The 25746-nt window shown below is 46.5% G+C and overlaps 1 protein-coding gene across 14 annotated transcripts in view; it reads left to right on the top strand.

The window, feature by feature from the left end:
* Nucleotides 1-25746, top strand: part of PPIP5K1 (diphosphoinositol pentakisphosphate kinase 1) — a 1113174-nt gene that overhangs the window by 729512 nt on the left and 357916 nt on the right. For all 14 annotated transcript variants that reach the window (XM_069625171.1, XM_069625166.1, XM_069625170.1 and 11 more), the window contains exon 24: nt 12968-13132. In XM_069625171.1, coding sequence (XP_069481272.1) covers nt 12968-13132 — 165 coding nt within the window. The remainder of the gene's footprint in view (nt 1-12967; nt 13133-25746) is intronic.

Raw genomic sequence — 25746 nt, 5'->3', positions numbered from 1 at the left:
ACCTCATCATCCTAATAAAACACAGCTAGCTGAGCACATACCAGCTAGTTTAGGCATCTCCTCAGGCCCAACGCAGCCAGAATTCAGTCTGGGTGTCCACCCTCCAGACTGAATACATCCAACTGATTTCCTCAGCACCACACCTACCGCTAAGAAGCACCTATAATACAACAACCACCCCAGCTGCACAAATATCCGGTGCGCCCAGGCCCCATACAACACTCTCTCTCGCTACTGACTTGAACTGCGGTTCCTGATGGCGTTCAACCTACCAGCGTTTTGAGGTCATAACAATGATACATAAGGTGCTATATAAATGCCAAGTAACATAACAGATTGTTATTGTGAGTGCATGGACTACAATTTGTTGTTTGGCAGATTGTCTTACTTTATTTGAGCCGATAATAAAGTAGTACTTTGCCTATTCTTTGAGTCTGTCCGGTTATTTGGGACTGAGATCATTATTGGTAATTCCATTGAGCACATGAGGCGCTTCAAACTGCTACTGCACACTACTGTCTCAGAGCTCTGCACAGATTTGTATTTCTGTGGATTCAGCATTTTGAGTTTTCCAGAGGCATTGAGGCCTGCACCCATTGAGATACGCGCGGTGGCTTCTGTTTTTAAGAAGATGGCTGCTTTACTACACTCTTGTTTCAATGTTAGCGAGCTATGTCCGCATATCGCTTATGTTGTATTCATGATTTATTTGCCTGCGCAGCACACTTAGAAACTGCTCATGCTACATTGCCTCACATCTAGAAAGTGCCCACAGAGTGTTTTACTGGCCTGTGCCGCCCACTTAGAAAGTGTTAATGGTATACTGACTCACACCTAGAAATCCCACCTTGTGTTAATACTGCGAATACTGGCATGCGTCCTCTAGGAGAACTGTGCTTTTAGACCTGTGTTGCATGCCTAGAAAAATGTGGTAATTCTGCATTGTGCCCCATCTCTGAATGCCACTCTAGAATTCCTATGTGTTAGGCCTTTTCTCCCTCTTTCCCTGTGTCCCAAGTCTAGATGCTGCTACTGCACCTCGACTTCCATTCTACTGTTGCCCCGCTTTGGCCCTCTCCCACTGTCCTGGTGTCCAGAACCTAGACACAGGTCCTACATCGAAGGCCACTGCATCTCCTGTTACAAGTACATCAATCTCTAGGTGCTGCCCTTAACCTTCCCTCCGAGATGGAGATCTCAGCTCAACAAATACCTCCTCTCCAACCTGTCCTGATCCCTGCCCTCCCTGCACCAGAGCCCCCCTATAACTCACCCCTCACGGCGCATAACCCGTACTCAAGCACCCAACTTCACGCCCCCCTCTATCCCCCTTCTAGTCGCAAACCACGACCCCCCCGTACAGCCATACACCCAGATGCCGCCCACCCACTTTCCTACCATCATCCCTCCTCTAACTCTAAAATCAGAGGAGCAACCTGGCGCCAAACACCTGCCTCCTCTAACGCTCACCCCCCACTCCTCATCGCTCCCAAACACATCAACATCCACTTTCCCTCTGGCATCTTTTGAGAACAACCTCATACCCCCGCCCATACACCATGCAATTCATCCAATTCACAAGCCAGAGGAGCTCTATGGCGCTCCAAACAGCACAAATCCATCTCCACTACCACACCTGCCCACTGAGTAACTCCCCGCCCTCTCAACCTACCTCCTATGCCTCTGCCTCCCTCTCCCTTCCCTCTTAACCTACTTCCCATGCTGCCCTCTCCCTCCCCCTTAGCCCACTGTGGAACCCCCCCCCCCACCCTCTCAACCTACCTCCAATGCCTTCCTCTCCCTTCCCCTTAACGCCTTCTCAACTCCCGCCAACAGTCTCCCACCCCTTTCATATCCCTTCCTGTCTCTAAAAGTAGCTTGTCTCGCCCTTGCTAGAATGGTAGCACCCCCCCCCCTCTCTGACCCCTCCACCATCTCTCACACTCCTATGGCACCAAAACCAACAAAATATCAGAAATGTGACTGGTCCTCTCCCTCGACCCTCCACACCTCACCATTTCTATTTCAGTCCACTCTACTGCCTCTCCCCCTACCCTGAGACACTCCCCTCTCCCAGTTTCCACCCCCTTGCTCTTGACTTCTCACCCAGTACACCTAAACCCCTGGCCCCCGCCAGACTCGATCCAAGAACTACCCGCCTAAACCCCCACACCGCAAATTATCCACTTTCCACCCTCCCATCCCCCCTGACCCACCCCTCGTCTCTCACATTCCTACCTCCAAACAACCTACTCTTCCCACCCCCAGTCGATGTAACCCTCTCACCCGACACTCAAAGCCCACAGGCATCCAGCCCCCCCCACCCCCCCACCCCATCTGCTCTCAACCACCCTGAATGATCCTACCACACCCTCCACCCCATCCGGCACCCATGTCCTCCGAGCTCCCCCTGCGATGAGCATCACGAAAACCACCTCCCCTCACAAAGTCACATGCATCCTTTTTAATGCCCGCTCCGTAGCAAAAAATAGACACAGCATCTTTGCCCTCCTACCCTCTGACAATCCCGACCTCACTTTTATCACAGAAACCTGGTTCTCCAACGACTTTGCCCGAGTAGCGCACAATGCCTTAACCCCTGGCTACTTGCTTATCGCCCACAATAGACCCTCCAGAAGTGGCAATCCTCTTGAATACCCATTTCTCCATCTCACTCGTCGAATCCCAGACATCCAATGCCTCCTGTGAATCCCTTCTGGAAATACTCTTGTTACCATCAACCTTCATAGTCCTCTACAGACCCCTGGATATGACTGACATTTCACCAACAACCTCTGTGACTCAATAGATACCATTCAGGTAAATCACCCTTCTCTTACACTCCTGGGAGATTTCAGTATCTGGTTTCATATGCCCAACAACCCCATGACTCATCCGCTGATTGACAACCTCTCCCAACATACTACTCGTCCAACCCACTCAGGTCCGCACACCCTTGATGCAATTTTCAGCTCCCATAGCCTGGTTTATATATCCTGTCCCAAACCGCTCATCTTGACCAACCACTTTTCCATCCCTTTCTCTATCCACACACCTGTCCCTCTTCCTACAGGTCCACCTGCCCCCACCCCTGATCTCAAATGCCAGAACAAAGTCCGGATCCTTCCCAACCTAGCCGAAGCCCTGCGTCTCTGTCCTCCTGCTACGCTATCCTGTGATAGACCCTTAACCATCTATTCCTTCGACTCCTGGCTTAATGACTCACTAATTCCTCTCACCCTCTCGCGCCCCTCTCCCTCACACAAAGGACCACCCCCCAAATGGTTCATGCTCCACCTGAGGAATGTCAAAAAACAAACTAACTCTCTTGAACGCAAATGTCGAGCATCTAAAATCGATCTCAGCAGATCCATATTTTCCCTGCACCACCGTAATTACAAATCCGAAAGGCCAAAAAAGCCTGTTACATTAAACAACTTCTCAACTGTGGTAACTTCAACAAAGACCTCCCAATGATCGTATCGGAATTTGTGAAACCTACGGGCACCTCTGCCCAATCCACCCCCACACAATCACTCTGCGACTCCCTCTCCCTACATATCTCCAACACGCACATGACGGGATCGCAACCCTTAACACCAAAGTTTCCTCGCTCTCCCCCTTCCCTTCAGCGACCCCTCCTGATCCCATTGTTCGGACGCCCACTTCACCTGTTTTTGACTCCTTCAAATCCATCTCCAGAGACCGACTATCAGCCAGCAAACCCTCCGGGTTGCCCCCCAACCCCTGGCCCGCCTCTATCCTGAAAGAAATATTCTCCTCTACCTGCGCAGGAGAACATGCGCGAGCCATACTAAATGACTCCCTCACCTCTGGCATCTTCACTGAAGCCTTCAAAATCGCGCATGTCAGGCCACTTCTAAAAATGGCATCCCTTGACCCCCTTGACCTCAAGAATTACAAGCCGATCTCCAACACCAGATTCCTGGCAAAACTCATTGACTGGACTGCATGCTACCAGCTCAACGCCTTTGTAGAATGCAACAATCTCCTCGACCCCCACAATCAGACTTCAGACTGGGTTCCTAGTGAAAGTTTCGAATGGCAAAGTTTCAGAAAAAATGTATCGAAAAAATGAATTTTTAAAAAACATTTTTTAATGGGGACCCCCCCAACCCGTTTTTTTAGCCCTTAAAAACCACTATAGTACAAAAAAAACTTTACCTAAAATAAAGATGCATTTTTTTCGATGCATTTTGTTTTCTAAACTTTGGTATTCGAAACAATGCATTCGAAACAATGACTGGATACCTTCAGAGCGTGACATGAAACAGAAACCACTCTGATCTCTATCTGGGATGATCTCAAGGTCACTGCAGACTCTGTAGGCTGCACAGCGCTGATTCTCCTTGATCTCTCTGCAGCCTTTGACACGGTTAACCATTCAATCCTCCTTGACCGCCTCCACTCCGTAATACTGCTCTCAAATGGATTGCCTACTTCCTCTGCAATGGGAAACAAATAACTCTCCTCTCCCCTTTTGTCTCAACTGCTTGCTCGGTGAACACTGGAGTACCCGAACCCGAAGGCGCATGCCTATCGATCTCCTATTCAACCTCTATCTGACCACTCGACCAGGAATCATCCGCATGCACAACCTCTCCTGTTACAACTATGCTGACGATACACAAATTATCTTAAGAATCCCCAAGACAAGCAGAAACCCTCGTCCCGACCTTGAAGCTTGTCTCCGCGACATTGACTGATGAATGACAAAAAACCCACCTCGTATTGAACCGTGATAAAACCGAAATCATGGTGTGCGGCAATACTGTCCTTCTCCCGCATCCGCTCCCATGGCCCCCCTCCCTCGGTCCACTTTCCCCGCCCCTCCGATATAGTCAAAAACCTAGGCTGCACTATTGACTCAGGCCTAACCCTCTCCTGTCAGATCAACAATGTGTCAAAATGCTGTCACTACCCCCTCAAACTTCTCAGACACATTTTTACCTACCTCTCCTACCCAAACAGACTTGCCGCAGTTATGTCTATTGTAATGTTGAGACTGCCAACTCCCTTTACCTGGGAGCACTGGCATACCATCTCAACAAACTCCAAAGAACCCAAAACGCTGCCGCAAAACTGCTCCTCACCCTGGGACACAGAGACCACATCTCGCCCGCTCTCCGAATCCTACACTGGCTGCCAGTCGGACGAAGGGCCACCTTCAAGACCCTCTGCATCACACACCGAGCAGTGCACAAACCTGTCCAAGGTACTTACAAGAGGAGATAAAACCCTACCATCCATCACGCACCCGAAAATCAAGCACTGCCCTCTTTCTAGTGATTCCAACCTCTAACTATGTCACGATTGGAGGATCCGCCTTCTCAACCTTGGCCCCAACGCACTCCCCCCACATATTCGACACACCCAAGACTATATGACCTTCCGTAAAGCTCTAAAATCGTGGCTCTTTTCCTAATGCCGCCTATGACCATCTGAGGTGACTAAGACCTTGCAACCCGATGGCAAATGCTCAATGAGCTCCCAAGCAATGACGCCACTGAATACGCTTATTAAGTCACTATTAAAAAAACGTGTGCCTGAAATCCAGAATAGCGAGCTCCTTAGATTATAACTCAAGCCAAACACTCACCTCCCATATCACTATGCTTACTCTCTACTCTACACCAACACTCAATTAGAGTGCAGCTACACCCCTCGATCAATTTCTGCCTAGCTGCTCAAATACGAACATTACTCCATGAACTCCTCATCACGCTAATAAAACACTGCTACATCCCACGAAAACCGGCCTAGCTACACAGGCCTAACGCAGCCAGACCCCAGTCTTGGTGTCCACCCTCCAGACTGCTCACATTCAACTGTTATCATTACCACCACACCTAATGCTAGGATGAAGCTACCATCAGGCAGTTGCATCAGCTGCACACATAACTGGTGCACACAAGCACCCTGTGACACCTTACTCTCTCAACTGATCTGGACTAGGGTCCTGAGCGTGTTCATCCTACCAGCGCTTTGAGGTCATACCAATGATATATTGAGCGCTATATAAATGGCAAATAACATAACAATAACGTAACCTTGTACATTGGTCATGTTAGTGTTCTTCATGTCTGTGCATGCTATGTTACTTTGCTTCATGCCTGAATGCATATATTAATTATTGTTCGTGCTCTTCATGTGGAGTGCATATGTGCTTTGTGTCGGATGCATGTGTGTGTTATTGCTACAACGTAGTTTGACTGCTTTTGCCATCTTCAGCCTAAATGGTCTGACTTGTTGTAGCTGCCTGGGATAAGGGCGGTATGGTTGCCTCAGTATTGTTTCTCACCTGTGCGGTATTGGACCAGCGGGTGGGGGTGGGGAGGGGGTGCGGAAGACATAGATGACGTATTCATCTGCATCCCAGAATGTCTCCGTCTCTCGCTTTCCTGACTTAGGTTGGTGTTAACCTCATCAAGGATCCCTTCCTAGGCCTATCCTAGTGTAGTACTATTGAGAGAGCTATTTACCTGAACTTGTCTTCACTTTTTGACCTTTGATTCATAACCACTGGCATTGTGCCATCACATAGTAAACCTACCTGAATAGAGTAACTCTAGAACTGGTGACTTTAAAGCACAAGGCCACAAACCATCCTACGACTGGGCTTACTAAGTGCTAGGGAACTGCATTATATTTGCTCTGAAGTGTTACTACCGCGTACTTGCCTCTTTTACACTGGTTATTGAATGTAATGCTGTCTGTCTTTTTTTCTTCCTGGAATGTACATGTCCATTAGTAAATATTTGCCTAGAGGTTTCTTTTGCTTACTATGTATTTTATTGTATTACATTATTGTATATTTTAGTACTCACCGGTCTAGCAGGAATTATTGGTTGTGTTCCTTGTTGTTGCCCTAGAACACTCTCACACCACATCCTAAGTCTAACCCTTACCGCTCTGCTACCTACTGTGGGGGGTCAGAAATGAAAGCCAGACACAAAGCTGTCATGTTTTTGGTTAAAGGCATTTATTAAATAAAAATGAGTTGGGAAAATGCCCCTCTGGCCCTGCTCTGAAGAGGAACTTCCCTGCCTAGAAACCAAAACAAAGGGTCTGTCTGTGTCCGGATTTCGGTAACTGAAAAGCCGTCCTTGTGTCCAACACATCCTATCCTGGCCCTCACACTATAAACAAAACAACAAAGAGGTGCAAGGAAATGTTTTTAACTTAATGTTGGCAAAAAGTGTTCAAAACCTAAAGCATAATAATGACTCCAATTAAAATGTTCTCCAAGGTAAAGACCCTTGGATCGAGAGGCTGGTCCCCTTCCCCTGGACTCTTAAACAGGATGGTGCAATTGTTTCTTTAGCTAACAGTCCCTTTGTGTCTTCACTGGATTCACAAAGGTCAAGCACAAAGAGTTCTGTAAAAGTCTTTCTGTAGAATTTCTTGTAACTTTGAAGATCGCCTCGTATACTCCCCAGCCAAGAATCTTTACACAATTTTAACTGCCTGGTGTACCCGCCAGCCAGGACATTTCTTATGGTCCTTTCAGATTACCTGATATACTCCCCTGCTATGAATCTTTACACGAGTTTAGCTGCCTGGTGTACTTGCCTGCCAGGACTTCTTATACATTTGTTTATACCACAACAGCATATACTGTGAGGTGATTGGTATATCTGGCTATGGTAACATTTACTCAAACATCTCCTCACACTGGCATCTCATGCATGTGTACTTGATTGTGGTTTGCAGTTGTACTTTACTATGTCTGCATTCAAACATTGTTCTTAATCTTTTACCCCACACTGGCCTCTCATACATCTGTATTTGATTGGGGTTTTCCTTTGTACTTTACTATGACTGCATTCACACAAACTTCATTCATTTTCTGCATCGGCAACTTCGTACCATTGAAACACATGTTGGTGTGCTTTTCGGCCCCGGGTTGGCAGTTGCCTTGGGCAGACCCACCGGTTCCTTCCAGCGTCTCTGATTCTGCTTGCGCCTCTGCAGTGTGGCTCCATCACCCGCTTTCCACTTTGGAGTGTCCCAACATTCCTCCAGCATCCTGAGCAGCACTGCGGTCACACGCTAGCTTTCCTTTTCGGCTCGGGTTGAAGAATGCTGTCCCTTCGAGTGGCCCGACCTCCAGGAGCTCCTGCATGGCTCCCAGCATCTCCAAGGCCCTTCTTGCTTGGACACAGCATTTCTCCTCCTGCCCCGGTGGCCTTCGCCGCTCTGTCGATGTGCCTCGCGTTCATGAGCCTCAGCATGGGTGGCAACATCTGTTCGTCCCAGAAATGCGGTTGCCATCTTTAAATGTCCAGCGCACAGAAGACTTGGAAAACAACTAGTCTGCATGTTGTACATGGACGTCTTTGGACTTTTAACTTGGATGTTTTTTCTCAGAGAATACTCATGAAGGCACATTAGAAACAACAGGTGTTATGTGTGAGCTGTGGGTGTTTGGGTCAGTTGTGGGGGCCTGACTAGAATGACAATAGGCCATTAAGAACTCGGGTATTGGAGAGTTCCTAATGGGAAAGTAGGGAATGTGTTTCATTCCATTAAGTCATAACATGTCCCCAGTAGTTGTCTCCTCCCATGTGATCCTCCCTCATATAACCACCCCCAGGGCCAGGATCAGGTAGTGACTGCTGTCCCCTGGACACATGGGGGGATGTCACCGCCGGGGAATCCATGATGACTCCATTGGGTTCATGACACTACCTTGATTGGGTTTGGCTAGACTTTAGCATCTTTCCTGCTCACCATAATAGTTTAGCCTCCCAAAACTGTGGGCCTACCCCAGCGTTTTTTTGTTTTATTCTGTCTTAATATGGGTGCCTTCTAAACTCCTCTACGCTTTGAGGTTGTATAGTTACATGTCTTCTGTTTATCTTGAATAGGGACCCCTTGTTTGGACAGTTTTTCTGAAGTCCAACTAAGGGCTTCATAAAACCATACGTCTGAGGCAGCACATAAGCTCCACTCTTAGCATAAGGCTGTACCAACTGAGAATGTGGTAGCATTCACAGAGCAGCCAGGCTTATTTTAGGATCTTTGAGAGATGGCTGTAGCTTGGTCCAAATAAGTTATAGCATACATATGGTCCAAAGAAACACTGAAACACTTTGGGCCTCTTCCCGAGTCCAGCGGTAACCCTGCCACTGCTACCGGCGGGTTGCCGCCAGACTCGAAATTAATTACCGGTGCCTCACTTCCTGGTGCCACCGGGCTATTCAAAATCCGGCGGCCGGGAACTCGGGTGCCGGCAATTTCTTTAATCCCGATTCTTATCGAGGACTCTATGGGAATGGGGACACGAGAGCACCGGCACCGTTAAAAACGGTGCCGGTGCTCCCGTGACAAGTCTGCCTACCGTGGCCACTGCGCCCGGCAGGGTCAGACCTGTCGGGCACAGTGGCTCCGGCAGGCAAACTTGTAGCTTGCCAGTCTGGAAACAACAGGGCTGGTGGGCTTACCGGCACCTTTGTTTCCGGACCAGCAAACTTATAATGAGGCCCTTTGTATCTTAAAATTAATGGTTTATTTAAATACAAGTAGGCCCAGATAAACCTTGGGGTAAGTATGTACTATCGCATCATATTAACACATTCATAAAAACACAACTCAATACCTATGGTTTGCAAACCAAGGTATAACCTTATTCAGAGGAGCATGAAGCAAGTCAAGGTGAGTCAACCCTTTCAGGATAGTAATATACTATTCTTGGGGAATAAGACCAGGTTAGATATACTTTTTAAATACAATCAGTATTTCAATGGTAGTAGACCATGTCAGTCATGCAGTGACACTGTTATAGAAATCACATAATAAACCAACCCAGTTACAAGTATACACCTTGCAACATTACTTTTTAGAGCTCAGTTCAGAGCCAGCAAATCAACTTATATACTTTCTGGAGGGGCCTCAAGCTACCCAATGATGAGTATGAACACTCAATAACTATTTTAGAATGCACTAAGCAAGGCAGGGAAAGCAAGACCTAATTACAGTTTGAGAAAGCCGCATGTATTCCAAGGTAAGTAATTGACCTTTTGGCACAGAACTATCTTTTATCTAATAGATGGCTATACCCAGTATACTTTTAAGAAGTGTATAATACAGTTTCCAAGGTAAGTAAGAACTTTATGAAACTATTTTAGAATAGCACCACAGCCATTCAGGGAAGCACAACCCAGGGTGAGAAGTTTAGATGAGCATCAGCTAATCAAGGGAAGTAAGACCCATATACTTTTTTTAAATGAGCCTTCAGCTACTCAAAGGTATGTATAAACCTTGACTGTTCTACAATCTGTATGAAGCAGACCAGGGAAAGAAAAACCCAATGTTACACTTTAAGAAAGACACAATGTATTTCAAGACAGGCAAACTCTATTGGTAAGCTGTTAGACTCAAGCAATGATAAAACAGTACCAACATCTATTACTTTTTAGAAGGGGGAAACAGCATTCAAAGTTCTTAGACACTTCTAGAGGAGCAGAATGCAACTCAAAGGTAAGCATACACTTAATGAAAATGTGTAACTTCTTCTTTCACAGAGCTACAGTTACCACACTAACTTCTTTAGCAAGCAAGTACTTTTACACTTGTTATACTTTCAAGTTAGGATCGTTTTTCTTATCCAGCCCTTCCCTAGTCTATTGCATGAGTTGTCTGAGGCAGATGAGGGACCCTAGAGGACTAGGTGCCAGATGTGGGCAGGGTGAGATAGGGTTCAGTTGCAGGAAAGTCAAACGTTCTATAGAAGATCTTCTTAAACAAGTAAGTATTCACTTTCAGAGTTAGTTAAAGTGTTCAGGGTCTTCACAGAAGGCTCCCTATGTGCGTTCCAGCAATAGGCCTGGGCAAGTAGTATGGGCAAACTCCTAACCACACAAATCACCCACTCAGCCTCACAGGATGCACAGCAGACTAAAGGTAAGTATTACCCTAGTCAGCACAGTACTTTTGGAGAAATTAAGAGCTGAGTGGATGCCTTCAGGATGCAGCAGCACTGGGACCCGTTCTTGGATTCTCGGTCTGGAGACGAATAAACTGGACACTGGATGGGAACTTGCAGCAGTGGTCATCAGAGGAGGCTTCCAGCAAAGGTTTCTTCATGGATTCTCACGGCTCTGTGGATTTGGCGCCTTTTTTTTCAACAGCCAGATGAAGAACGAATATCGCCGGTCGGATTCTCTTCACTCTCTCGGTTCTGCACTCTGGTGAGGGGACTTCAGGGATTTGAATCGTGTCCCTGGAGATCCAGCAGGAGGCCACCAAAGTTTCAGATGGATTTGGACTTCGGAAGACCATGCAACGCATTCAGGCTCGAGGTCGCAGGGTATTTGGGTATTGCAGCCCTGCAAGGTCGCAGCACTTTGTGGGACGCCTCAAAATGCAGGTCTTCTTGAGGCTAGTGGATCTCACCAACCTCTGGGTAGGAGCCGTATTCGGGACCCCAAGGTTGATTGGAAGGAAGGGTTACATCAGGTTCTGGTTACACAGCTGGATCTCTGGTCGCTGGAAATCGCTACAAACGTCCTTTCTTCCTCTTCGGTTTCAGCTCCAGTGGTCAACTTGTCAGCAGCTTCCAGATTCAGAGTTTTTGTCAGGAACTACAGCACAACCTTCTACAATCTCTCCCTGCAGTTTATAGAAATGGGTGGTCTGGCTATCCAATCAGGACATCCAGTCCCCCATTGAGACTAAGTTCCTTTCAGGCAAGGTTAAAGAGAAAGGACTGCAGAGTTTTGAACCCCTCTCTCGTCGCTTCCTGCCCTCTCAGACACTCTGGAGCCTTGGCAGAGAATACAAAGGATTCCCGCCGAAGACATAACTTCCACTTAGGTCGTTTCTGCCTAGAATCGTAGAGGAAGACCTCAGAAACTACAAGCTAAGAATAAATGTTGAACGAAGGAGCCCACCATTTTAGCAAAATGGTGGCCCTTCTGTACATTACTGAGTCTGATTTAACAGCCTGTGATTAATGAGACTAAAATGTCACTTAGGTAACACCACTGCCACCAGCCATTCAAGTAAACTTGCAATTGTAACAAAAATGTACAGGTTAGTAAGCAAGGGGTTGCATTGTATCCCCCCAGCACTCCACATAAGGTGGGGTGTGCTGGCTCATGATATGAAATGTAAAGGGGGATGAAAATCCCTCTTTTCTATCCCTTGAGAACAGTAGGTCACCCAAGTATATTAAGGAGACATTAACAGGGAAGCCCAAAGGGGCAACCCAGCCTAAGCCCAAAAGATATAGGAAACTATAACTCCACCCATACACTACGGAGAGACATAAAAAGGTCACCCATAAAAAAAACTAGGTGAGAGGGGGAAAAAGATTCCCACTCACCTAGGGACAGGGTAAAATAATTACCAAGTCCAAGCAAAACGTTCTGGGGTTTAACACAGGTCAGGAAGATTTATCATAAATATGAAAATCTTACCCAACACCCCTCCTTTCTGTTTGTGTGTCCGTCTGATAGGCGTTCAACAGCAGCATCTCTGCTGCTTGTTCAGCTAGCATGTAAGCCTGTGTAAGTTTGTTGACAAGGGATTCCAATTTGTAGTTTCATCTGAGGATATTGTTGTGTTAATTCCCTTTAACTATTTAATCATGTGTGTGTTGGGGGGTGTTGGTAGATATAGTTTACTTGGCAAATATTTGTTCTTTCACTTAATACTCACAAGTTGAGGAATGCATTTTAATTCCACTTGCAGTGTAAAGTTATGGGCATATTATTCTGGTGTTTTAAGGCCTGGTTTGTACATTTTCTGCCTGTTGATCTCTTTTGTAACTTTTTATATTTTTCAGCCCTTTGGCATACCATTTTTCCTGGTGTATTCTGTATTTCTCTATCGCTTTATTCACGAGTAAATGACGCATCCCTGAGATTAATTTTGTATAAGTGATGACATTTCTGGTTTTATATTTAAGCAGATTGTGCTGCCTCTGATTCCTTTTTTGTAGAATGAAGACAAGAAAACAGACCAAGGCAGCTTGGAAGACCTGTCCAGAGTGAAGGGTGTGGACGAGGTGGACCGAGCATTGTTATTGTCTGCGCTACCTAGTGAGCCAGTCAGCATTCAGCGGAAATCCCCTCTGACTCGTGCTCGAAAAACCGGGTCAATGGAGGTAATGCAACATCACTTTAGTTTAATCCTTATTCACTTTACTCCTCAAACACACAACACTGGATGTTTATTTTTCCAAAGGAAACAGGAATGTATGGGGTGTTAAAATCAATGACCCGAAATCACTGACCGGAGCTGCACTATTTCTGTGGAACAGACTCATAGCAGCGCTGCACATCACTCGGCCTAACCTAGCAGCACAACCAGTGAAGCTGCAACGTTTTTCTTTAAAGCAAGTGTCGAGATCACCCTTTTAGCCAAACCTGGCACATACCTGAAGTTGTCAGCACTACCTGCCAAATCCTGGAACAAATTGCCCCAATATGAATTTACCTCCATTAAGTCTCTGTTCTACATTTCTTTCTCTTCTCACAGTTTACACTTATAAGCACTTGTCATTAGATACTTGGAATGTATTTTCTTCATGGTCATCGTTGGCCATTCTCATCCACTTACAGAATTTCCTGTCCTAGGTACCAGGCTCATCTTGCAGCTGCTCCGTGAAAAACTGATTTTGCAGCTTAAAAACCCGTTTACTAGTTCAAGCACAGTGCTGCACCTGGTATTTGGTTAGTTTGAGAAGTATCAGTTATTGCTAAACTGGTCATGATAGTTACAAGATAGTGAAGGTACACATGCTTCAGTTGTGTCCGTGTTAGGTAGAATGTCTACTTGTGTGATATTCTCCTCACCTGGTGAGTCCCCCCACCACTTTTTGCTGGACTATTGTTTTATTTTTCTGACACTCATGAGTAGTGAGTGGGAATCATTTTCCTTACTCACCCATTCTTGTTTTGTACTCTCTGCACCCCTATTTTGGGTTTATTTTGATGGAGTTCCTTCCCCCATTCTTTCTATGGCATTTGTAAGTTCCTATCGTAGCGCACAGCACCTTATGTGCTGTGTTACTGGAAGCTCCTTGGGCTTCTCTCTTTGGTTTTATTTGTATTCCTGGCGAGAACTACTGTTCCCAAGGATAGGAGGGTACTTTTTATCCCACCTGCACTTTTCTTGTGAGATCAGCACCCCCCCACCTTATGTGGAGTGCTGAGGGGAAGCTTTGTGTCCCTTTGCTACAGCAACAAATCTGTCTGAGTGGCTGGTGGCAGTGGTACTTTTTCTACCAATGTTGTGAAACTTAAAACGCAGACTGCATTTGCAGCTGCGCTAAGGGACACATGGGACACCATTGATCCAGAATGGTTCTTGTCTTATTTTTTCTCCAACTCACGATGGTTTGTTCTTTCTTGGTGCTTCTGCCGTGCTGGGTGGGGGAGGTCCGTGTTTGTCTTTGGTCTTAGATGGGATCCCTTTGTAAAGTCCGCCTGAAGGCACCAGTGTGTCTGGGAGAACAGGAAACTTGGAGGACCCAGAAACTCCACAGGGGCTTGTCCTCCAGTATGCCTGCTTAGATCCAGTTGTAACAGGGAGGCTGGCTGTCCTAAAAGGACAGCCCCCACTCCAAGTTTGAATGACAGCATGCATGTTGAATAACTGGGTTCCTGCATGAAGGTCGAGGATCTTGATACTGAAGTCAGAGTCGACTAAAGATGGCGGTCCAAGTATGGCCCTCATGACCCAAACACGGCCCTCAGCCCGAAGACTGAGACACGACAGATGCACCTCACTCTTAGGTCTTTCACCGTCATTGTCGATGTATCGCAGATGTTGGAAACATTACTCTCTGACAGCCATTCAGGCCTTAACCAGTTAATGATTTGGAGGAGATGGAGGTGCCATCAATCAAACAAGTCGACTGATTGCAAATCAAGAAATCAGTGACATCATCACTGACATCAAGACGTAGCTGCACTTCGACATGAAGTACTTAGCCATCTATTCACGAAGTTACTCAAACATGTATTGCATACAGGACACGAAACACATGCTTATGACTCACGCAGGTAGATGACACACATACATATCTCTATACATAGTCGCACTGTTCACCAAAGCTGAACCGCAAGGTGTCAAAGTATATTATAACAGGCTTGCCTATGCTCGACTGCCACTAACATGGAAAAGCCATAAGGTCATATATGAAAGCCGCAGGTCCACTGGAATGAATGAAGAAGGGGAGACGGGCTTCGAGTACATGGATGGGCTGGCGTGCTCGCTGAAGCCAGAGGCAGGCAGAACGATGCACCCAGCCAAGGACGAGTACAGATGGAAAGTTCCTGGTTACCAAGACTCTAAGACACCTGCGAGAAATTCAGACTGAAATCCTCATAATTACAGACCAGAGAGCTCCATTTTGTGGTCTCAACACACGTGACCCAGCAGAACAAGGCAATGCCCATTCAATCGAGATGGACGGGAATAAGCTGTTTCCACCAAATAAGAGGTGGAAAGATACAAGTGTTGCTCATGAACTGCCAACTGAATGCACGCTCCCAGGCTTAGGTGATCAGAGATGGCAACATTAGGGAACTCACAACCCTCCATGTTCGTTCTCATTGCCTTGAGAAGGTACACTCAGCCTGGTAACTGTGCAGGTCCCCTGGGCTTGGAGGATCCGTTCTGCCCAATCCAGAGTCACCTTTCACGTGAAGATTTAATATGTCTTCCTGCGACCCTGCAACATTATAGATTGAAACATGTAGAGGTTGAAACATGTAGAAGTGGTCTCGGGAGGAGCCACCAGATATGGCTCTCCAACAGTAGAATTAACCCATACAGGACATATACCTAGTTCACCTAAACTGACCAAAGTTAATGCCCGATAGGTTTCAGGGACTGAGCTTGGTTTTGTGACATCACACCTGGATAAGACCGGGTGACATACGCTCAGAAGATGAGAACCCTGGAGAATTCATGTTTTTCTAGTGTGATCCCTGTCATTTATTAGATAATAAAGACAGTAAACTTTGCCCCATGGCTGAGTGTTCCGTTCTTGCAGTGGGGAGTTTTTGATGGGCCCGAGTGTCTTTCTACTGGTAATTAGGGTAACTGCTTTACAGCCCCAGCCTCTCTCCAACACAACCAATGGAAGATCGATTCCAAAGAGGAGAAGAATGTCTGCAGAAACCCCCAGGGGCTGCCATAGCTATCTGAGTAATCTCTGCTGCTCCAGCCCTCTTTTCCAAGTGACAGGGAAGCTCCGATCTGGACGACTTCCTCACTTAGACAGGTGGGATCAACCGGTCTAAGGACGACCTGCATTTTCAGCCATCCCACGACGAGCTATGACCTTCACCGGCTGCAAACCGCCAATACCCTGGGACCTGTGGCCAAGGTGCAGTGCATTGCCTTCCAAAGATCGAATCCTCCCGAAACCTTGGTGGGCTCCTTCCAGACCAGCAGAGGCAAGATTCCGCTCATTAAAGTCCCCTCATCCGAAGGCTGGGCTGAGAAAGCAAGCTGAATCGACCAGGCGGTAACCGTTCTTCACTGGTGCTTTGAAAAGGGTGCCAAAACCACAGAACCATGAAGAATCCTTTGCTTGAGAGCCTCTTCCCCTCGACTACTGCTGCAAGATCCATCCTGTGTCCCTTCTTTAGTCTGCCTGACCAAGAATCCGGTGAACGGTGTAAGGAACTCATGGTGGCAACAGTAAAGACATACACAAGTGATCATAGTTCAAGGGTGTTTATTAAACTGCAAATGTAGGGTGGAAAAACGCCTAATCTAAATCTAAGATGGGAGCAAGCTTCGACCATCAAATAATAATAAGGCAGTCCTAGTGGTGTCTTGTCAAATGAAAGGGCCTATACAAAGAAAAATCTATTGCCAATCCTTATGCTAAAAGCAAAACAGTGTAGGATAATGTTCTTAAGAAAGAAGGAAGTGTTCACAAATAATAAGTCAGGATGCGGTACTTGAGGTCTCCCTCCCCCACGTTTTCAGCACAGGACAAGGTAGGACTTTGGAGCACAGCACACTCAAGCTTTCCCAGCATGAGTTAACCGTTCCATTTTCAGCAATCAGGGCTTTTGGTGATAGTCTTTTTTTCTACTAAAAAGTCTCTTGCCTCCGTAGATCTGTTGTGTCAAAATAACAAACAGAATTCCTTTTCACATATACATTGGTTAATGCTCTTCACTGCTAGATCCCCCTCTTTCGAGCGTAGATCCCTAGAAAGTTCCTTAATGATGCCAGGACCTCGGATTATTGTTTTCTTGCTTTCGAGGACCTGTGAGGTCCGAAGTATAAAAAACTAAAGTTTAGCAAAAAGTTCTTCTTTTTATTTGGGTGGTAGTTATTCATCCCTGGCTTCCCCCTCTTTAGGGCTCGAACCCCTCTCGAATATCACTTGTTTGTCAGGTTATTTCTGGCTGGTCGTGCATTCAAAAAGGCTTTCGCTCGATATTTTGGTTTGTTGCACTCACAGGTCTGTGGGTGTTGGCTTTTCACCCTTGGATCACTCTCTTCTGGGCTCAGATCTAACTAGACTGTTCGCCTCCCTCGATGGGGTTTACTATGGCTTTCAATGCAACTTATCTGGTGCCTTTCGCAAATCTTAATGTCTTTTTGTACAGTTCACTGTGGACATCCCTCGGCCGGATTCACTCTTGTCAACACACTGCATTTCGGGACTTTAGATTTTGTCCCCTCTTTATCGGCATCCCACGTTCGGGTTCACGTTTGCCAATTTGTCAATCGCACCTTTTCTCATTCAACTCTTACGATGTGGGACTCACTTGCCTTAGCTTCACTATCATCTGTCGGTCAAAGACTTTCGACTGTACAGAGGATTGGCCTAAGGCCTTTTGGTTTTGTTAGTTTCAATTATCGGGTAATCGGCCAGAGTTTCCTGAGTGAGCACCCATGTGGTGCCAGACACCTCTGTTGCTGGTTTTCCCCCTTTCACATCAATCGCAAATTATGCTTTCAGAGTTCAATTAGCTGTTTGCTAATCTTCGTTCAACGCAGTTCGGTTTCTTATCGGCTCTCCCTTCGACTCACCGGCTCTGATGAAACGCTTGGCTTATTTTCTGGTTGCAGTCAAGGTTGGTACCACAGAGATAAGCGCTCGCCCCGAGTTGGTTATCAGCGGCAGAGGGTTTTGTTGAAATCTGCTGAAATCTGCTGCAACACACACTGGCTATTGTTCAGGGTCTTACAATCTTCTTCTGTAGAGGTTTCACAGGCCTTGGTCGGAAAGGGCAAGGTTGCGTCTCTCCTTGTCACCCTCTCGGTATGCGCAATCTTTCTCCTTCTCTTGAACTGCCATGCTGAGTTAGCTGCCTGGAAGTGCGGTCTGCCTTGCTTGTCTTTGCTCCACCTTTTATCCCTTTGGGGAAGGGAAAGGGCTGTCAGGTGTGTGTGGTTCTGGTCAATTGCCTGATTCTGCCTGACCCTTGGTTTGGGACATGTCAGGTAAACAGTTTTATTTGTCTGTCATGGTGTGGAAAAATGTTTGAGTGCTGATTCAAGTGTTTGGGAGTTTGCACATACACGTTCATCCAGGCCCAACACCTATGAGCCTACTGGGAGCATTCCCCAAAGCCCCTGAACTTTTTTTTTACCAACAAAGTAAGTGTACTTACTTGCTACGAGCCTTCTTCTGGAACTCATGACTTTCTAAAGCTTGTGTCTTATTTTGCCCCACAATCTGACTCTTCAGACGCGCATAACTAGATGGGATGGACTACTAAAGCCTAAGACCTCAGTGAATGTAATGCAGGTCCGACCTGCTCTGTTTTGGTTTTGATTGATTCATTCTTTCCTAAAATACTGAAGAATGATTTGTCAAGTGCTTTTACTTAACTTGCAATACTTCCAACTATTCTACAAGTGTGTGCAAAGTTATTTTACTTAGCTGTATTATCATTTTGTGATTGTTGGTTGATGAATACGTTTGCTAACCTGAAGAAAAATGTTCCCTTACCTGCATTCCAACTTAAGGTCTACCATTGAACTGAGTTACAACTGCAAAGTCCTGCTGTGTGTATATATATTTCTGATGCTTGTTAATCTGCTTAGAATCACATGCTGTGCATATAGTCCGACATTTAGTGGTAATCGCTGAGTATTGCATCTTTCTTTCGAAGATCGAAAGGGGGGGTCAACATGGGCATGACTGTAACACTATCCCTAACATGACGTGTATTGTACCCAGGACAGCCACCCTGCTGGGTGATTGACAGCTAAGCTGGAATGAATGGGGGAGAACTGAATAGAAGGCAAGTCTTTTGGCTTGGAAGGCAGAGACGACCACTGGATGAAGGAACTGAAGAAGAACTTGAAGAGGATGTCTGCTGCAACTCCCGGGCCGTTGGTTTGCCCGGTGAAGCCCTGCTGCAGTGCCGAAGTGCCAAGTTCGCATCGACGGAGAAGCCCCTGCAAGGACGACTTCTCCCCTTGAGTTGGTGGGACCAATCAACTCCGAAGTAGGCCACCTGGACATCCATCGCGGAGCTGGTTGACTGTCCACAGAGTTGCTGCTGGAAACCGTATAGCCAGGGAGAGGAACACCAGATTGTGAGGAACACCAGATTGTGTGCTTTGCTTTTAAGCTGGCCAAGAGCTCCAGGAAATCCTCCGGACTCCCAGGAAGCAGGACTGACCAAGCCTGAGCCCCCTAAACAGAGTGCGGGACCCCGGAAGCAAGGAAAGTCCATCTCGACAGCCAGGAGCAGTTTTGCTATTTGCGGTAGACGCGAGGAGCTGAAACACTGAACAGCCACTGAAAGTGAAGTTTGCCAGTTGCAAGTTTTGACCGTCCCACTACAGTGCAGGAGTCCCCCGATGTCCTCCCTCTTGTCCCCATGACTGAGGCCCAGGAACAGTGAGATCTGCAGAGCTGCACAGGAACAGGAGTCATCTGCTGTATCTTTTCTTCATTTTAAAGGTACTGTAAAAAGTCTGAGAGAACTTACGTCTTGCAGTAGAGTTGCTTGCATCTTCTACTACTCACAAGTCTAGTCAGCTTGTGGCCCTACATTTGATTCTTCTTTTCTTCAAAGACTTCTAAAACACTGTGCAAAGACTTTCTACTTACCTACAAAGAAGTGCTCCAGCTTACATAGACTTTTGCCCATTTACTTTGGCTTAATCTCTTCTACTGAATGACTCTTATTGGGGGATCTGAAAGTACTTGCCTGTTTAAGAATATTTGTGGTCTCTTGTTTGTTCTAAATAATATTTTCCTTTGATGTATTACCATATGATCCTAAATGCAACAGTGATATATTAATGTCCCCAGCACCCCAGCAATTGAAGTCACCTGAGGGTGTAGGTAGTGCCTGTAGGCCATCCCAAAAGGGTATCTAATGATTTAGAGATATTCAGAGTGTGTATTTCATTAAGTGTATTTGAGTGTTACTGTTATATTGCTCCCTTCTGAAGAAGGCTTATTCTAACTGACTGAAATACATTAATAATTGTTTCTTCAAGAAACCTTAAGTGTAAGAGTTTATTTGAATACTTGTTTCTGTAAATCTCTGTGTAACTCCCCTACAGCTCACATTGTCCCCTCTTGAGATAAGCCTGACTGCTAAACATGCCACCAAAACTGTGCAGTACAAGCTTATACCAAAGGTTGAGTTTCCTATACCTATAGTGTTCCCAGAGGGTACTGCATACAAACTTTGCCTAACAATTCTCAAAGAAAACCCCCCTACTAGTCAGGCTATTCCACTTCTTAACTCAATAAAGAAACGTCTAGGCCCTTCTTTACTGTCTCCTTCCCTTACAAGTGCAGTCAACCCTCTGGTTGAGAGGTTGTTTCGCCCCTCTCGATCAGACCCTATGTATATTCAAGGTCATGCCACACCAGACTTGCTGTTTCTTATAACCACCAGAAATAAGGCAGGGGTTCCACTGTCCACGGTGGAGGCTCCCCCAGATGAGGACTAAAAAAAAAACTCTATGCCTTTGGGAAACGTATTACCATATCTGCGGCCTATTCTACCAGGATTGCAAATAAAATGACCCTTCTCGCTAGTTACAGCGACGTACAATGAGGCCTGCACCAAGAAGGTCTCGAAGAGCTCCCTGAACCCACGCGGTCACGCCTGCTGGCGGTCGTCACTGAGGGCAGACGGGTGACCCATAATATATTAAACAACACTCTAGACGCTGCTAAAACTGCGGAACGCACTCTAGCACAAGGGACTCTACTCAAGAGACATGCCTGGCTTAAAAACCTAGGCTCCAAACCAGAGATTCATGCCTCCCTGATAGTGCAACCTATCCGGTAAGTCGGTCGCTGACGCCTTGGAGATGGCTAAAAAAGAACATGAGACGCTGAAATCGCTCAACCAGATTACGGCCAAGCCTTTCCAACAGCGAGGAGGTTCAAACTCTTGTTGTTCCTTTCGAGGTCAGTCCTTCTCCCGATCTCCCCATGGTTAATATGGCACTGGAGGTACCCCATGGTCCTCCGGACAAGGCTAATCTGGCAACTGCCAGTATCCGCAAAGAGGACAGTGCAGAGGCACGGGTAGAGGCAGAAACTCCACCCCAAGAGGCTCCCCGGCCTCCACATCAAAGTGACTCGCCAGTCTGAGTCCCCTTCCATGCCTCCCCGGTCGAGAGACGTTTGTCATCATTCATTCATGCATGGGAGGGCGTCACATCAGTCCAGTGTGTGCTAAAGACAGTCACCCACGGTTATTGCGTCGAGTTCCACCGGCCACCTCGATACCATCCATCAAGAGCAGATGCCTATCACCAGCAGAGCTGTAAATCCTGCTGGAAGAGGTGCAGATCCTTCTGGAAAAGGGCACAGTATAAGTAGTCCTCATTCACCAGGTAAACAAAGGTATTTTTTCATTGTACTTTCTTGTACCCAAAATGGATCTCACCATGTGTTAGACCTGTGTTAGACCTGCGCCCAGCGAACAAATATGTCAAACCGCAAACATTCAGAATGACAACATTGCCATAGCTCTCAACTCACACGCTTTTGGCGGGTGTTACCCGCCTTTTAAAGGGCTGACTCACCCGCCAAGCCTCTTGCATGCCCATGCATTCCAATGGGCGTCTCACTCTCCAAAAACAAAATCGGTGGTTTCACCCGCCTTTGCAACACAAATGGTTGGGAGCTATGCATTGCAGGAAGTAATCCACTGCTGGTGCAGGGGGATTACATGGCCACATTGGATATAAAAGATTCATACATTCATATTGCAATGTTGCCAGCGCACAGAAAGGACCTAAGGTTCATGATGGAGGACGCCCACTATCAGCTCAAGGTTCTTCCCTTCTGCATCGCCTCAGCTCCACGGGTGTTCATGAAGGTACTGGCAGTAGTAGCTGCTCACCTGCGCAGGCTGTCCATTCCAGTCTATCCTTACCTCGACGACTGGCTCATAACAGGGCATTCATACGGAACATGCCTATCAAATACCCTGAAGAGGGCAGATCTCCTCTTCAGTATAAGGTTCTCGATCAACGAGAAAAAGTCCAGCCTAGACCCCAGCCAAGTCAAACTGTTTCTGGGGGCTCTAATTCAGACCAAAGACGGCCTCGTCTTTCACTCCAATGAGAGGATTCAAAACATGCTGTTCCAGGTGTAAGGCAGAATTGCAGGCAGTACCCTCTGGGAACACCACACACAATTAGGACTACAGGTGTAAGCAAAAACCAACCTCTGGTATAAGTCTGTACCACACACTTTTGGTAGCGAGCTGAGCAGCCAGGCTTATCTCAAGAGGAATGTGTGCAGTAGAAGAAGTTACACAGAGGTATCACAATCACAGTGGTTCAAGTAGACACTTACACTCAAGGTTTCTTGGTAAAAAATACTTAAACATTTATTTACACAGTCATTTGGAAAACCTTCACTAGTAGAAATCAACTCAATAATAAACACCAATATACTACAGTATCAAACTCTAAGTTATAAAAACAGTTTGAGCCCCTCTGAAAAAGGAGCCAAATGGCACTTCAGTACTTTAAAATAGGAATAAAAAGCATAGGGTTGTACAAAGGGTTAGATAACACTTCATTTAGATAATGCAAAGGTTCAATGTACCAGGAGGGTCAGTTCAATTCAATAGGCCAGGCTAAAGTCAATAGTCGAGTGTTCTTGGATAGGACAACACAGTTCTGGTACAAATGGAGAAGTCTTTGTAAAAGTTTTTAGAAGTAGTTCAGATGATAAAGATATGCTGGGTCACAAGCTGATTAGGCCTGTGAGTCGGGAAAGTTTCCCGAACTTTAACCGCGAGAGTTAGGATCTCTCAACCGTATGGCAGAGTACCTTAAAGTGGAGTAAAAAGATGCAGCTGAAGACCTTGGTTCCTGGCAGGTCCTGCAGGTCTCGCTGTTCCTGAGCCTCAGTCGTGGGGATAAGAGGGAGGGCATCGGGGGACTCCTGCACTGCACAGGATCGTCGTCGGAGCAAACAAAATGGTGTCACTTCAGCTCAAGTAGCTTTGCCTTCCGAACACAAACTGGTGTCCTTCTCTCTGGTTAACCTTAACCAGCTCCGAGAATGGTGTCCAGGCATTTGCAGAGTTGATTGGTACCACTAACTCAAAGGAGGAAGCCGTCCTTGAAGGAGCTTCTCTGTCGATTCGAGATCTGGCAATTCGGGGTTGCAACAGGGTTTCACCGGGCAAACCAACGGTTCAGTGGTTGCAGCAGCTGTCCACTTCCAGCTCGTCTTTGGTTCTTTCATTACAGTGGTCGACTCTGCCTTCCAGCCCTGGAGACTCGCCTTTTAAACAGTTTTCTCCCATTCATTCCAGCCTAGCTGTCACTCACCTAGCAGGGTGGCTGTCTTTGCTGGACAGTCAGCCATCCAATCACGCCAGAGTGCATTTGGGTCTCCTAGGAGACCAAGCACAGGGCGTTTCGGGCACCTCCCTCACTTCTTGCCCACCCCAGACACTCAGACGCCATGGGTGGACTTCAGTCCTGAAGCCTGCCAAAGGCTCACAAACAAATGGACCAAACCTAGTTCGGCACGCAGAGTTAAACACCAGAAGGACCTTTCCACAAAGAAACAGGAAAAAAAGATGACCAGAGTCTGTTTTTACAGAGGGGTCTTGGGTGCCATATTGAAAAACATGGCAGCCCCGATTTTTAGCTACCGGAAAAATCATGGTAGTTCGTTATAAAACCACTGCCACCAGCCATTTCAGTGGTTGTATACTAATTGACCTTTTCACAATTGACCTTGGGAGAATTGACCTAATTTAGAAGGTCAATTATGACATATTTGCGGGGGGAAACCCCCCCAACCCTCCACCCAAATAGACCCCCCCCACCCAATCCCCTTATATTATTTATAATCCAAAACCAACCCAATACATACATAAAATAACTAAAATAATATAAAGGTCAATTGTGCAGAAGGTCAATTAGGATCACTATAATTAGATCAATTGTGCAAAAGGTCAATTTGGGTAATACCATTTCAATAGGAAAGGGTAGCTTTTTACAGCTACAAGAGTGTTTAGACATAGTGGATACTAAGTAACCCCTTCAGCACTCTATAGGACAATAGTATGGGCTGGGTCTATGAATTTAAAAAGACTAGTAAAGTCAATTTAACTTTACATTCTCTGGGGAACAGTAGTTCATCCCAGAGAAGGTATTTAAACCTTGTGGAGCTCAAAGGACACCCCTGTGCCACTGCACTAAAAGTGCTGTGTGACACAACAATAAAAAGATGATGCCTATGGAGTTTGTCTAAAAACTCCATATCCAAAGAACACAAAAGTAAAACACATTGAAAATGAAAAGTTCAAAGTCCCAAAATATAGCAAAAGAGCTGGAGGGCTCTAAGGTAGAGGGAATGTATCACTTGGGTGAGAATTCTCCCTAACACCAGATCCCTCACTATGTGGACAGTCGCCATGTGACCATACGCAAAGCCATGCGACTGATGAGGATGATGACTTCCTGCATTTACCTAGTTCCACACGCACGTCTGCGCATCCGCCTCATGCAAGAATGGCTCTCAAGTCAATGGTGTCAGGCCAGCAGACAATGGGATGATCTAGTGGTTGTCTCGGCAGCCCTCGTTCTCTCTCTGCAGTGGTGGTCAAGGGAAAACCTTCTGCAGGGAAAACCTTCACCACCCCCGCAGTAGAAGCCACACTTTACCACAGACGCATCTCTGATGGGGTGGTGGGGGGCTCACCTTCAGCAGACGGTGCACAGCGTGTGGTCCCCAGCGGTAGCTTCCAATCACATAAACTTGTTGGAATTGCTAGCAGTGTTCAAGGCCCAAAGGCTTTTCAAACACACCTCCAGGGAAGACAGTCCTAGTCCTCACAGACAGCAGCATGGCCATGTATTACCTGAACAAAAAGGGGGCATTCACTATCTAGGGCTGTCCAAACTGTCACAGAAAATATGGAAATAGGCTCTTAAACACAACATGATGTTCCTGTCACAACACGTTCCAGGGGAACTCATTCTTCTGGCGGACCTATTCTGCAGAGACTTCCCCTCCTTCCCGAACAGCAAGAGTGGCAACTACACAAGGACATAGTACTCGATGTCTTCGCAGACTGGGGCTTCCCAGAGATTGACTTGTTGGCAACTCTGGAGAATGCACAATGACCAGATTACACCTCCAGTTACCCTCAGAACCGCTCCAAGAGGGAATGGTCTCTGGATAACATGGTTAGGGGAATTTGTTTCCACGTTTCCACGTTTCCACCAATCAACAGACTAGTGCACAAGATGCACCAAGAGTCAGTCAGGATGATG

The sequence above is a fragment of the Ambystoma mexicanum genome, chromosome 11, assembly GCF_040938575.1.
Source record: "Ambystoma mexicanum isolate Mex_15411 chromosome 11, UKY_AmexF1_1, whole genome shotgun sequence".
Classification (NCBI taxonomy): domain Eukaryota; kingdom Metazoa; phylum Chordata; class Amphibia; order Caudata; family Ambystomatidae; genus Ambystoma; species Ambystoma mexicanum.
Note: the sequence above shows the minus strand (reverse complement) of the source record. Positions and strands in the feature narration are given on the sequence as shown.